The sequence below is a fragment of the Corvus moneduloides genome, chromosome 3, assembly GCF_009650955.1.
Source record: "Corvus moneduloides isolate bCorMon1 chromosome 3, bCorMon1.pri, whole genome shotgun sequence".
NCBI lineage: Eukaryota > Metazoa > Chordata > Aves > Passeriformes > Corvidae > Corvus > Corvus moneduloides.
In genome coordinates this window covers 15,498,684-15,510,832 of record NC_045478.1, presented here as the reverse complement: position 1 = coordinate 15,510,832, position 12,149 = coordinate 15,498,684, and the positions used below count along the sequence as shown (strand labels likewise).

General features: G+C 44.4%; 1 protein-coding gene across 4 annotated transcripts in view; it reads left to right on the top strand.

Moving 5' to 3' along the window:
- GRHL1 (grainyhead like transcription factor 1) overlaps positions 1-12,149 on the top strand; it is a 41,596-nt gene that overhangs the window by 1,014 nt on the left and 28,433 nt on the right. For all 4 annotated transcript variants that reach the window (XM_032104296.1, XM_032104294.1, XM_032104295.1 and 1 more), the window contains exons 2-8: positions 2,631-2,817; positions 5,831-5,901; positions 7,411-7,801; positions 8,572-8,648; positions 9,454-9,610; positions 10,081-10,192; positions 11,159-11,253. In XM_032104296.1, coding sequence (XP_031960187.1) covers positions 2,631-2,817; positions 5,831-5,901; positions 7,411-7,801; positions 8,572-8,648; positions 9,454-9,610; positions 10,081-10,192; positions 11,159-11,253 — 1,090 coding nt within the window. The remainder of the gene's footprint in view (positions 1-2,630; positions 2,818-5,830; positions 5,902-7,410; positions 7,802-8,571; positions 8,649-9,453; positions 9,611-10,080; positions 10,193-11,158; positions 11,254-12,149) is intronic.

Sequence of the window (12,149 nt, the reverse complement as noted above, 5' to 3'; positions counted from 1 at the left end):
GCTCACCAACTCATGCCTATGTTTAGGATTTTTCATAGGCGTGTTTATTTCCAATGACACTTAGTGGATGAGGCCGTAGCAATTTGGGTACATGCACTTTGCTTTTCTGGCACGGAGATGCCAGTGACAGAAATCCTCCGTGCTGCCTCAGCATTAGAGGTGTGCTCTGTGCAGGAGCAGGCACAGCACGGCTGGGCAGCTCTGAACGTCGCCAGGTAAATTGCAGGGTGAGGGACAGGACGGCTGGTGCTGGATCAGCGAATTACAGAGGAATAGATTCTGTGGTCTGAGCACAGAACGTCTTAGGCTGAGGAAGCCTCGCAGGCAAAGATAGAGTTTCTGCTTTTTGTAGTATTCCTCTGCTTCCACTGTGGTCACGAAGAAAGTAAAATTGGGAAATTGTTAGAACTGCTGTATGAAACTTATTTTCTGCCTCTGCTGGATGTCTACTACTCTATGAGCAGATCAGCATTCCAGTTATCTTCTAAAACGCAGGAAAAAACATATGTTAGCCTTCTCTTATTAATATAGTCTCATTTTCCTGAAAGAAGCTGTAGTTCTCCGAAAGGAGTGAGTTCCTGCCAAACACTGCACTTTTCTTGATAATTTTGCAGATAACTTTTTCTGTGCTGTTTTAGGTGGGTGGGTTACCTGTAGGGCAATATGCATTGAATTTGGGTGTTTCAAAGACAAAGAAATAACACAAAAATAGGTAGGTTTTGCATTTGCTAGGCTTTTGGTTAGTTGCTGCTTTTGTTCTCAGTATTTTTGGTTCTCTGATGATTTTCTCTTCCCTTGTGAGTATTGTGTTGGTGGAGGGAATCAGCTTAGTGGTCTTGTGAGTTCCAGCAAGGCTGACTTAGCCCTTCAGCTTGGCAGAGATGGATCGAGGGAATTGCACCCAGGTTACTTCAGTTGCATTTTTTTTAATGACTGAGTTTAACTGGAGGATTTTCCCATTTGCTATGGATATTTGAGGTTTCTTTTATCACATTGTATAAGAACAAGAGCTTGTACCATGTTCCTAAAGAAAATTCTGCTTTGTCTTCTGTGGGTCCCTTCACTTTGATTAGAAAGTAGTTGTCCTCAATACCAGAGGTATCTGCGTTTGGGCATCTGTGTCAGTGTGTACACAAATACGTATAAAGACCTAAGGAGAGGGCTTGGTGCAAGAACTTGTCTCTTGTCGTTTTTGTTTGCTCTTCTTCCAGCTACATAATACTGATTTATAGCCACGAAGTGCTCTTACAAGTCCTGGAAACTCCCACTTGCTTTCAGTGCCTTCAGCTCAGCAGAGCTGTCCGATGGCAGCTCAGTGGGGTGACTTGTGTAATTGATAAAGCATCAAATGCGTAATTTGCTTTGCAATCTTTTTGGTAGAAGGTGGTGATAAATGTAGGATACTGCTAAGCTGATTATAGTGATTAAAGTATTTCACAACTTTCTATTTCACAACTTTTTGTATTTGTGGTTTATTTCAGTCTCTGAATGTATCTGGGTAAATAGATGAAAAGAGTAATTCCCTACTAGGAAAAGGGTGTGAAGGTGGTGGGCAACTGCTTTTTGTGGGGTTATCAGTTTTAAATAGTTACTTTTTTATTTTAAACAATTGCAAATTCACTAAAAATGTCAAGTTTGGGATTATTAAGGGAAATAAAAAGGCCTCCCCTTCTCCCCCAGCCCATCTGCAGTAAACTAATGTTAAACTTCCCTGGAAATAAAACTGAACTGGTTTAAAAGTCAGATTTAAGCATTAGCTTGAGCTGACTTAAAAAATGAAGCATATGTTTTACCAATAGAACCAAAAAAATATTAAGTTGTCTAGTCTGGCAGGACAACATTTTCTACATGTCTTGCTTTTGTCTGTGGACAGAATGTCCAAGTCATTTTGGAGTTTGTTTGTTCCCAGCAATCTCCAAATGTTCAGGGTAAATATAATTTTTTATGTATACTATAACATAAAGGGAATAACTCAGATTTTTCCTTTTTCTTCGCTCATCTGAGTGTGTTTCAAACTAGTGTGGTGGATTATTTCAAAAGTAACTAGGCAGTAAGTGGTTTTTTTCCCTTGTCAGAAAAAAACAGTGCCAAATTGATTTGAATTCCCCTTTACCAATTTCCCTATGTCATCTGTAACTATCAGTAGCTTCTAGGTGGTGTTTTTAGGTGTATTCTGAGAGTGAAGACACTTGAAAGCACGGGAGAAAAGAGATGTTTCATTAATGCACATTTTCTAGTTCCACATAGGAACTGGATCATGTTGTAGCTTGGCATTATTTCCTAGGATGTGCTGGAGGCTTCCTAGGTGGTTTGGCTAGTAAGTGTGTAACTCTTTTTGGGTTGGACTCAGAGCATGAGCAGGTCGGTTGTGCTCTTACATGGCTTTGCCTTTTTGTATAGGCTGGTGTAATCCGTCTGAGTTTGGTCAAATTAATCCTGACTTACACTGAGCATGAGTGAGATCAGAACTAAGTTTCTGGGCTTTCTGTGTTGACTAATCCTTGCAGTACACTGAATCAGAATATGAACCCCATGAAACCCGGGCAGCTAATTTTGAAAAACTTTAGGAATGTTTCTCATGTATTCTAACAGGTGGCTTTTTTTTATTTCTTCTTTTTTTATGATTCAAGTAAAAGACCCGTGTTGGTTCTTCAGAATGACTCTCTCTACTCTCAGAGACGTCCTTACACCAATGAAGATGAGGCCTGGAAAACTTTTCTTGAAAATCCCCTCACAGCAGCTACCAAAGCTATGATGAGCATCAATGGGGATGAAGACAGTGCAGCTGCCCTCGGACTGCTCTATGATTATTACAAGGTAGATTGGCGTGGGTTTGCTCTGGCAGCCAGCAGAGCTCATGTTCCACCTGTTGAAAAGGTGTCATTTGCTAGAGGATTTTACAGAAGCTGTGAACAGATCACAAGGACTTTAAGCTATGTGGGTTTTAAATGGAAAAAACCCTATATCTCTCTTTCTGAAAATTTATTTTTAGCTCAGTAAAATAAGATCCCCTAGATCTTGATGTAAAAGTTAAGTATCACTTTTCTACTTTGCAACTTGAGTAGCACTTTTTCTGTTGACCCCAGTTTTTGCAAGAGGCAGTATGTTATAGACATAGTCATAAAGAATGACGCTTTAGGACCACATCCCTGTCTGAATATGAATCTACATGGAGAAAGAAACTCCTCTTCTTTTGCTCACATGATCCCTATTCTGGTGGACCATTGGCTTTTGCTGGGGCTTTGTTGTGTTACTTCAGTCTCAGCTAATATTAAGGTATAATTACAGGTTTTTGTTGGTATGTGGGACAGAAGTGTCCACCTGAAAGAGTTGCTGTCTGTATCCCTCTAACCCTCAGTGAGTTTCAACTGCTGTAATCTGTTAATCCTTTGACAGCAGTGATTTTCTTCCCCAGCGTTCATGGTCTGTTCAGAGACATGTGCCTTCCTAGATCCTCACAGCTGAACTGAGCAGTCAGAGAACATTCTGGGGTGCATGGGGTGCATTTTGCTGAGCTTTGTTTCCCAAATACCAAAAGTATAAGCCAGGGTAGTTATCTCCAGCCAGGTCAGTGGAGACCAGCAGGCATTTCCAGGCAGGGAGGGGTCCTGCTTGTGCTGAGATGCCTGTGTTATGGTGGCCTGGCTCACCGGGTGGAGATGCCTGTTTTTGCTTTGCTGAGCATGCAGGAAGGCCAGGAGGCTGACTTGGCTCTCCTGCCTGGCACTTTGGCTTGTGTCTTTTAACAGTAGTGAGTGCAGTTGACAACCTCAGTTATGTTCTTCAAGCACGAGGAGAGATTGCATGGTGCAGACAAAATCCTTGTCTGCCCTTTTAAGAGTTGAACAGGTCTTACACATCAAAATGTTCTTGTAATGCTTAGTATGGAGATTAACACTCCACACACACGACAAAATGCCACAGACTCACTGATGTGGATGTTATTCAGCTAGTTTTGTGAGAAAACTTGCTTTGTTCTTGTGCTTGCTATGCTTTTGGGAAAAAAAAGGAAACAACAACATACTTTCACCAGAACAATTTTAATCCACAAAATCAATTTTGATTTCTAAACCTGTAGATTACAAAAAGAACGTTGATGTTGATCCTTCATGCTTGGCAAAGCAGAAGGGATTTGCTGTACATTAATGCCTAATTCAAGGTTTCCTCTTATGTTTGAGTATCAGTGGGTGTACGGAAAAAATCGGTGGAAGAACAGGTATGCTGCACACTTGTGTAAAGCAAAATGACTGGAAGTTGAAAGATTTATTGAGGGCTGTTATGGAGTAATGTTATAGAGCAATGATGTCAAGGCATTTCTAATACACCCCCTCTGCATATTAAAGGCAGCTGATGAGATCGCCTTCCTATAAAAAAAGCCAAAATGGTAAAACCAAACAGCTTTTGTTTCCTTCCATTTGACTACTGGGCTTGCTCAACTGTGGTTAATAAGGCCTTATAAGAAACAAAACTGATAAAAATTTGTTTGGGAGTGTTGACCAAATGCAGCTTGGAAAACCCTTGTTTTTCAGTGACTAGTCAGTGTTGGCCTCCCAGCAGTCTCCAAGTAGAGGTTCTCCAGATTTTGCTGGTTACTGTGGGAAGTCTAACAATTCCAGTGTTTCTGGGGATTCCAGGTTATGTGTAAGAACAAGGACATAGTTTTCAGTTGGGGCTGTAGAGAAGAACTCTGTTTGTGCAGGGGTGCCCTCACCCTTCATGTTCGTGCTGAAGTGGCAGTTCCCTACCTTGGATCCAGGCTGGCAAATGGAGGCAGGATCTGAACAGGTTTTGATGCAGGAAAGTGGTAGGAGTTCACTCCTCCATACATACACCAGAAGGTGTTTGCTTTGCTCATTCAGGAGGTGTGATGAGGGTTACAAAAGTCCTGAGCCCCACATGTGGGTTGGCAGGAGAGCTTGTGTGGCCTTGCTGCGTGGCTGAGGGGACCTGAGCACCACAGGCTTGTGCCAGCAACTGCGAGAGTGATTTGGGTTGCTGGGGTGTTGATTATGTGCTCCATGCAAGAAGCTGAGCCACTATAGCTCCCAGAGTTCACCTTCTCCTGTGTGCCTTGGCCTTGCAGTACAGCCAGGAAAATGGCATTTGTGTGGGCAAGGTGACTCGTTGGATCGATGCTGTGTTTTCAGGGCAAATCCTGTCTGTGGCATAAAGTACAAGGAACAATACTGAGCTGTCTTAAATCCAGAGTGCTGGTTACATTCTATTGGTAAAAGGTTTAGTATGGTCTGGGCCAGTGTGTTGCATGTGGCCACGCACAAATATGAGCTGTAGTCTCTCAATGTGCTGATTGGATCTGGGCCTCCCCAAATCCCCTGGTTACTGAGGAGGAAGGAGAGCCTCAAGTGGTCTTAGAGGTAATGGCCTAGAGAGCACGTGTACTTGGGGAAGTGGCTGTGGAGCAGCATCCTTTCTCAAGCTTTGAGTTCATCCAGCAAGCTGAACTCTGCCAGCCTGCAGAGGAGAGAACCTGCGCTGCCAGCAAACCTTGGGAAATCTCCTCTTGGTCCTGCTCACCCCAGTACTGGTGCTCCAGCCAGGGATGGATCGTTTTCTGCACTGGTTTTCTCGCCACCTGTTGCTAGCAGGAGCCCAGGGCTAGCACAGGTGGCTGAGTTGGCTCCATGGGGATCCACAAGGCATCTCCTGGGGTCAGCCTGGCATCCCAAAGCCATGTGAACATGGGTTAAGCTGTAATGCAAATAATGACTGGCATCAAAAGCAATGCTTCCTTAATTTGACCAGATTTTAAGAAGCTATTTTTTTTGTATAGGAGGAAGAATTGAATTATAGTATGTTTTAAATTTCCCAGGTTCCAAGGGAGAGGAGATCTTCAACAGCTAAACCGGAGGTAGAACATGCTGACCAAGACCATAGCAAAAGGTATTCTTTTTCATTATTGCTTCTCTGTTTCCTCCTTTCCCTCCTAGACTATCAAAGCTGCTGAAAGAAAGTAACTTGCTGCACTGTGGTGATGTGCTGGAAGAGAGAAATTGTTAGCTTTTACTCTATGCCTCAGATTCCTGCGTTGCCCCAGGAACAGGATGGAGATTGGACCATAGTGTGGAGAGTTGAGGCTCAAACTGCTGCTCTTTGCTGTCCGTCTACTTTTAGTGTGCTAATGTCATACAGCCAGCCTAGCAAAAGCTGCTCTCTAACATTAGGCATGGCCTGGTAGCACAGGCACCCCTTCTCCAGGCTGCAGAGGTCACTGGTGACCCTTTTCATTTTTCATGCAGTTGCTTCAGTTGCTCTCTGCTGATTTTTGTTTTCAGGTACCAGCAGCATTGCTGTTTCATGCATGGGCCGGTTGGGGAGGACTTCAAAGTGTTTGTGATTGGGTTTTGTATTGTTTGGGGACTTTCTTTGTATCCTTTGGAACTTCTATCTTTCTTCCCCTTCCTGCCTTCCCTCTCTTGTGCCTCGCAAGCAGATGATACTGATTAAGTGAATGTTGCAAATGTGAGGTTCACTCAAGTCAGGCTTCCACTCCTACCATCCTCTTCCTTTGGACAGACTAGAGTGCTTTAAGGACCTGAGGTGAGGTTTGTCATCTGGCTGAGCTGATTGAATGACTTGTTGTTGAGAAGAGCAGGCTGCTTCCCAGCCGTGTATTCCCGCTGCTCCTCTTGAACCAGATTGGGTCTCACACTGACCCATCACCAAACAGGGAAAGAAAAGGTGGCTAGTTTTCTGCCAGCCAAGCAAGCTGAACTTGCTCACCAAGGAGACAGGGGAGCATCAGAATTGGTGCAAAGGAGAGGGCAGGACCACTTAGTGGGGAGGGAGAAAGGGAGGGCAGGCTGACTTAGTGGCTACTAGCTATTGAGGTCAGCTCAGCCACAGATCTCAGTGTTGTCCTGGCAGAAATTAGTGTGGTGGAGTGGAGAGCGGCAAGTTATGCAAACCACTCCCAGGAGTCGTGGTGTGTATTTTCTTGGAGGGTTGTGAATGAAAAGAGGGGTGTAATTTCCTTATTAGTGCTTCCCGGGTGGTGCACAGTCCTAGGGCAGAGGAGCAGCAACCTTGCTGTCAGTCCTTCTCCCTCTGCCAAAGAGCAACTTTGTGGAGCCTGAGTGTGCCAATGTGTGGTGGGAAGTGCTTAGTTTTGGACTGCTGTTTTCCAAGCAGTGAGGATCTGGGCTGCGAACCCTCACCCCTTGCTCCAGGGTAATTCATCTCCAAGGTGGCATGGTTAGCAGTGGGTGAGGAGTTTTGGGAGTTTTTTAAATGAGTTTCTCAGCTTTTCAGGTTAGGATTGAGCTATTCTGCACAAGGAGGAGAGTTGGTGTCAGTTGTCCTTGTCCAAAAGGCTGAAAAGTTTTTCTAACTCTTGTTTAATGGTAAAATAAAATGTGTGATTTATGCATGGCTTCTTTTTGCCCCTTTAAGGAACAGCATCCCAAATGTGACGGAACAGTCACTCATTTCTGCCGGAGAAAACAGAGTCCAGGTTCTGAAAAATGTGCCTTTCAATATTGTCCTTCCACACACCCCCCAGATGGGCATGGACAAGCGAGGCCACCTCACAACCCCTGACACAACGGTCACCGTTTCAATTGCCACGATGCCCACCCATTCCATCAAAACGGAGACACAGCCCCATGGCTTTGCCGTGGGCATCCCGCCAACTGTGTACCACCCCGAGCCCCCCGAGCGGGTGGTGGTCTTCGACAGGAACCTCAATCCCGACCAGTTCAGTTCCAACACCCAGCCCCAAAACTCCCAGAGGCGAACGCCAGACTCCACCTTCTCGGAGACTTTCAAGGAGGGTGTGCAAGAGGTACCAAGAGAGGCAGTTGCTCTGTGTGTGTGTGTGTGTGTGTGTGTGTGTGTCTTGATCTGGATGGAGAGATCCGGTTCCATCTTTAACTGTTCTTGTTACATGAGCCAGAAATCTGTTCAGTGGCTTAGAAACAGAAGACTTTCTCAGAAAGGTGCATAATTAAAACTTGGTAAATAAAACCTTCACAACATGAAATCATTATCAAAAGCAAATGACTAATCTTACTAGTGACAGAGGCTTTGGCTTGCAGAGTGTGGAAATAGTTCTCTTGATCCACAGAGCCGGGTTTTGCAAGAGTTCAGCACTCTGTGGTGCCTTTGCAGGTACCAAACTGAGGTGACTGTCTGTAAGCTTCCTTACTGCCAGTTTCTAGGTGTGGTGTTTCAGTGGAGAACAGTTGGATTATGTAGGGCCCTTGAGTGAGAAAATATGTGGATTTTGTTTTACGATACCAACTGAAAATAGCCTAACCACGTTTTGATTTTTAAGCCAAACCTCAAGGAGCTGTGTAGCTATGCCCTTTGAGATTTGGGAAAGCATTAAAATTTTGCCTTAAGCTGACTTGGAAGGTTTACAAGATATTGTGCATAGTTGATACCCAAAAGTTTTGGATTAAAACACTGTTCAAGTGTCCTGTTTGTTCAAATCAAAAATCAGTTGTTATCTGGTGAACAATTTGCCTGACAGAAGTTCCGTGGTAAGAAGTATCTATTTAATACTGACTTTCCTTGTTGCTGCAGTGTTAATTGTTGTTTTGTCTACCCCAGGTTTTCTTTCCTACTGAACTCAATCTCCGAATGGCCAACATGAATTCAGAAGATTATGTTTTTGACAGCATTTCTGGGTAATGCTTTAAGGCCCCCATTTGCCCATATCCTCCTACTCTCTTTAAGTTGGCCATGAGCAAGCAGTACAACTCACACCATTTTGCACTGAGTCACAGTTGAATTTTGGAGAAGGGGAGGCTCTGGATCTCAAACATACAATTATGTCTTCTCATTTGAATTTCACAGTTGAAAACTGTATCTTTAAAGAAAACAAATACTTTAAGGAAAACTACCTGCGGGGTTGGAAATACCACCCAGCTTCAGTTACTGTCCTTGCACCAAATCCGTGTCCCATGGGAATGTGCAGTGCTGTCTGTGAGTGGTCTGGGAGTTTGCTTCCAGCTGTGCCCCCTCCCTCATCTGCTTGTCTTGCTCTCAATCTGCTGGAAATCTACAGCAGAAATAGGAGAAATAAAACTCATCTGTACTCCAGAGGAGGGGAGTGAATTCATTGTTTGATAGTTGCAGTTGACCAAGAGGGTGATGGCCACTGAGTAGCTTATTAGCTTGTGAATTTAATTAAATCTCTAAAGATACTTTTCTGTTCCCTGAGAGCAGGTTGCTGCTCTCAGCCTGAACAGGGACCTTCCAGTGTTGCCTGCTGATGTATTTTAGGATTTAGCTTGCCAAGAACTTCTCTTAAATGTTCATTCATGAAGGAAATGGTTGAAAAAGGGGCTCATCCTGTTTTCCAACTTCCTTGCCTGTTGATGGCTTAATGAGTCAACTAACGACTTTGGAATTTCTCCAAATTAAATGTGGAACATTTAATCAGCTTTCCAGGAAAATGCCTTAGCAATCACTACCCTTTTCACTCTATAGGAATAACTTTGAATACACTCTGGAAGCCTCCAAGTCCCTCCGACAGAAGCCTGGGGACAGCACAATGACTTACCTGAATAAAGGTCAATTTTACCCAATCACGCTGAAGGAAGTCAGCAGCAGTGAAGGAATCCATCACCCCATCAGTAAAGTCCGAGTGAGTGGCAGCACTTGTGGTTTCTTGGGAGGAGGGTGTGTACAATGGTAACCTTAAACTCTCCCGAAGTGCAGTAATCTAGACCAGAGCATCAGCACAAAGGCCAGCTTACCCGCGCTCTTACGTCAGTGTTCGTTCCTTTGCTGTCCACCTACTGCCAGACCAACCCATCCTGGCTCAGACTGTTAAGAAGTGGTGTCAGCACTTGTGTAAAGATGATGCAACACCTGGAATGAGATCCTTGAATTCTAGTTAGGAGTTCTGCTCATCTCTGTTTATGATCCAGAAAGTGCTGTTGTCTGCCTTCCTGTTTGGCAGCGGTGTGCTGGTATACTGTAGTGCCTCAAGTAGAAAAGCCTAAAGCTCCAAAACAAATGTACTCTCTGGCCTTTTCTCTTTTTCTCTTTCACCTTTTTGTTGGTTTTGTTTTGTTTTGTTTTTTTTCTTAGTCTTTTCCTCTCTCCTTTCAGAGTGTCATTATGGTTGTGTTTGCTGAAGACAAAACAAGGGAAGATCAGCTCAGGCACTGGAAATACTGGCACTCAAGACAGCACACAGCCAAACAAAGATGCATTGATATAGGTAAAGAACACTCTCATTGCTGATGTCAAACTTCAGACCTAATTCCTTGGCAAGCTTTGGTTTCCTCCTAAAGCTTTGTTATTTTAAGGAACTTCTGGATCACTCTCTGTTATTCACAGCTTTGCTGAAAGCCCAGAGACAGTTTGTGATTGCTTGGAGCTAATGCTATAGTTTTTAGGACACCTTAAAGAAGCTGATTTTTGGGAGGATTTTGATTGGTGGGGTTTAGGGTTTTGTATTGGGAGATCAACAGCCCCCTCCAAACAACAGGGTTTTTTTTAATATCCTGGTGCTTGTAGCTAAATCACAGCTTGTAGTCCCAGTGGCTGTCCTAAATATTGTGTTTCTTCAAAGGACAAGATCCTCATAGAAATACCTCAAGACTAATGATCCACCTTCCCACAGCTTTGCTCACAACTGGTCTTTGGTACATGTGAAAAAAAGAAAACACTGCAAATTTCCACTTGCCTCCAGACAAGGCTGAGGCTGGCTGGGTTCCAGCCCTCTCTGGCTGAAGGCTGGGTTGTACTCCTCGTCCCTTCCTTCTGTGAATCAAAGCAGGGATTAATCACCTGGCACTTAAAGCAGACGCGCATGCAAATCTTTGTTTGTTATTGAAGGAGGTTTATTGAGAGCTTATGTCCTTGCCATGCAGGGTAGAGTTTCCCCTACATAGCAGGTTAAGGCATAGAACACCTGATATTTAGGATGTCTGGCTTTTTTGCTGAAGTTTCTAGTTTAAAATTTTTGCAAGTCCCATTTTGCTCCTTTGTCCTGTTTGTTGAGGATTTTTTTTGTGTGTGAGAACCATTTCTAGCCTCTTTAATGATCCATTCCTAAGTACAGTTCAGCTTTTCTTGCCCTCAAGGGGCTGCTGAAGAGTTACAGTTTCTGGCTGCTTCATGTGATTAAGGACTCAGGTGATATCTCCTCTTTGTCTCCCTCATGAATCCTTCTTTCTAACAGCTGACTACAAGGAGAGCTTCAACACCATCAGTAACATTGAGGAGATTGCATACAACGCCATATCCTTCACCTGGGACATCAACGAGGAAGCGAAGGTATGTGACCACGATTATATTTCCTGTCCTTTCAGCCGATTCAGGGGCTGGGGGAAGGGAAGGGTGTGTGGCCTACCTGGTGATTAGCATGTAACAAGTTTGTTTACACTCTTACATTAGGCAAAACCTTCTGGCTATTTCTTAAGAGGGTTTGCATGTGCAACTGGGAGAGCTTTGCAACTGCTTTAGGGTTCTTGGCAGAAGCGCCTGCCTGAGAGACAAGTACTGGCAGAAGGAAGCACTGAGCGTTTCCCGAGCAGATGGAGTGGCGCGGGAGGTGTGATGGAGCAGAGCTGGGCTTGGCACTGCGCAGCCTCCCTGAGGATCCCTGCGGGAGGCAGGGGGCAGCTGCTGGGGAGTTGAGGCTCTTGCAATGGGCTTGTCTTCCACCGAAGAGGGAACAGCTGCTGCCTCTGAGCTCCCAAAGCGTGTGTTGCTTAAACCGCAGATCCCAACACCCAGTGACCTATTTCAAACTAGAGCAGCCTCCTGGTGAACTCTGTGTTGATCTTTGCGCAGAACTGTGGGCGCTTTGGTAGGTGTGTAAGTACAGGGAGCTTCGCTAGCTAGTAGCTAACTGCAGCAGATTGAGCCACTCTGGCTTCTGGAAAAGGCTTGGGCATCTTCTAGGTTCACAGAAAGCAGGTCAGAGCATGGAACCAACTCAGTTCTAAAGGCATTTCTCACTGGTTTGTTGCTGGAGTCAAAGTGAAGGAGTTTTCTTTGGAGAGTTTCATTACTGCCTGGGTTTTCTGTAAAAATTGGGAATGGTGTCCTTCTGTTTTTGGAGACTGCCTGTGCCCTTGCTAGTACTAGTAACTGGTATCAGCAAGCAGTACCAGTAGTGACCAGCATCATGGGGAAAAGTACTGATGGCTGCAGAGTGCCATGTCTGG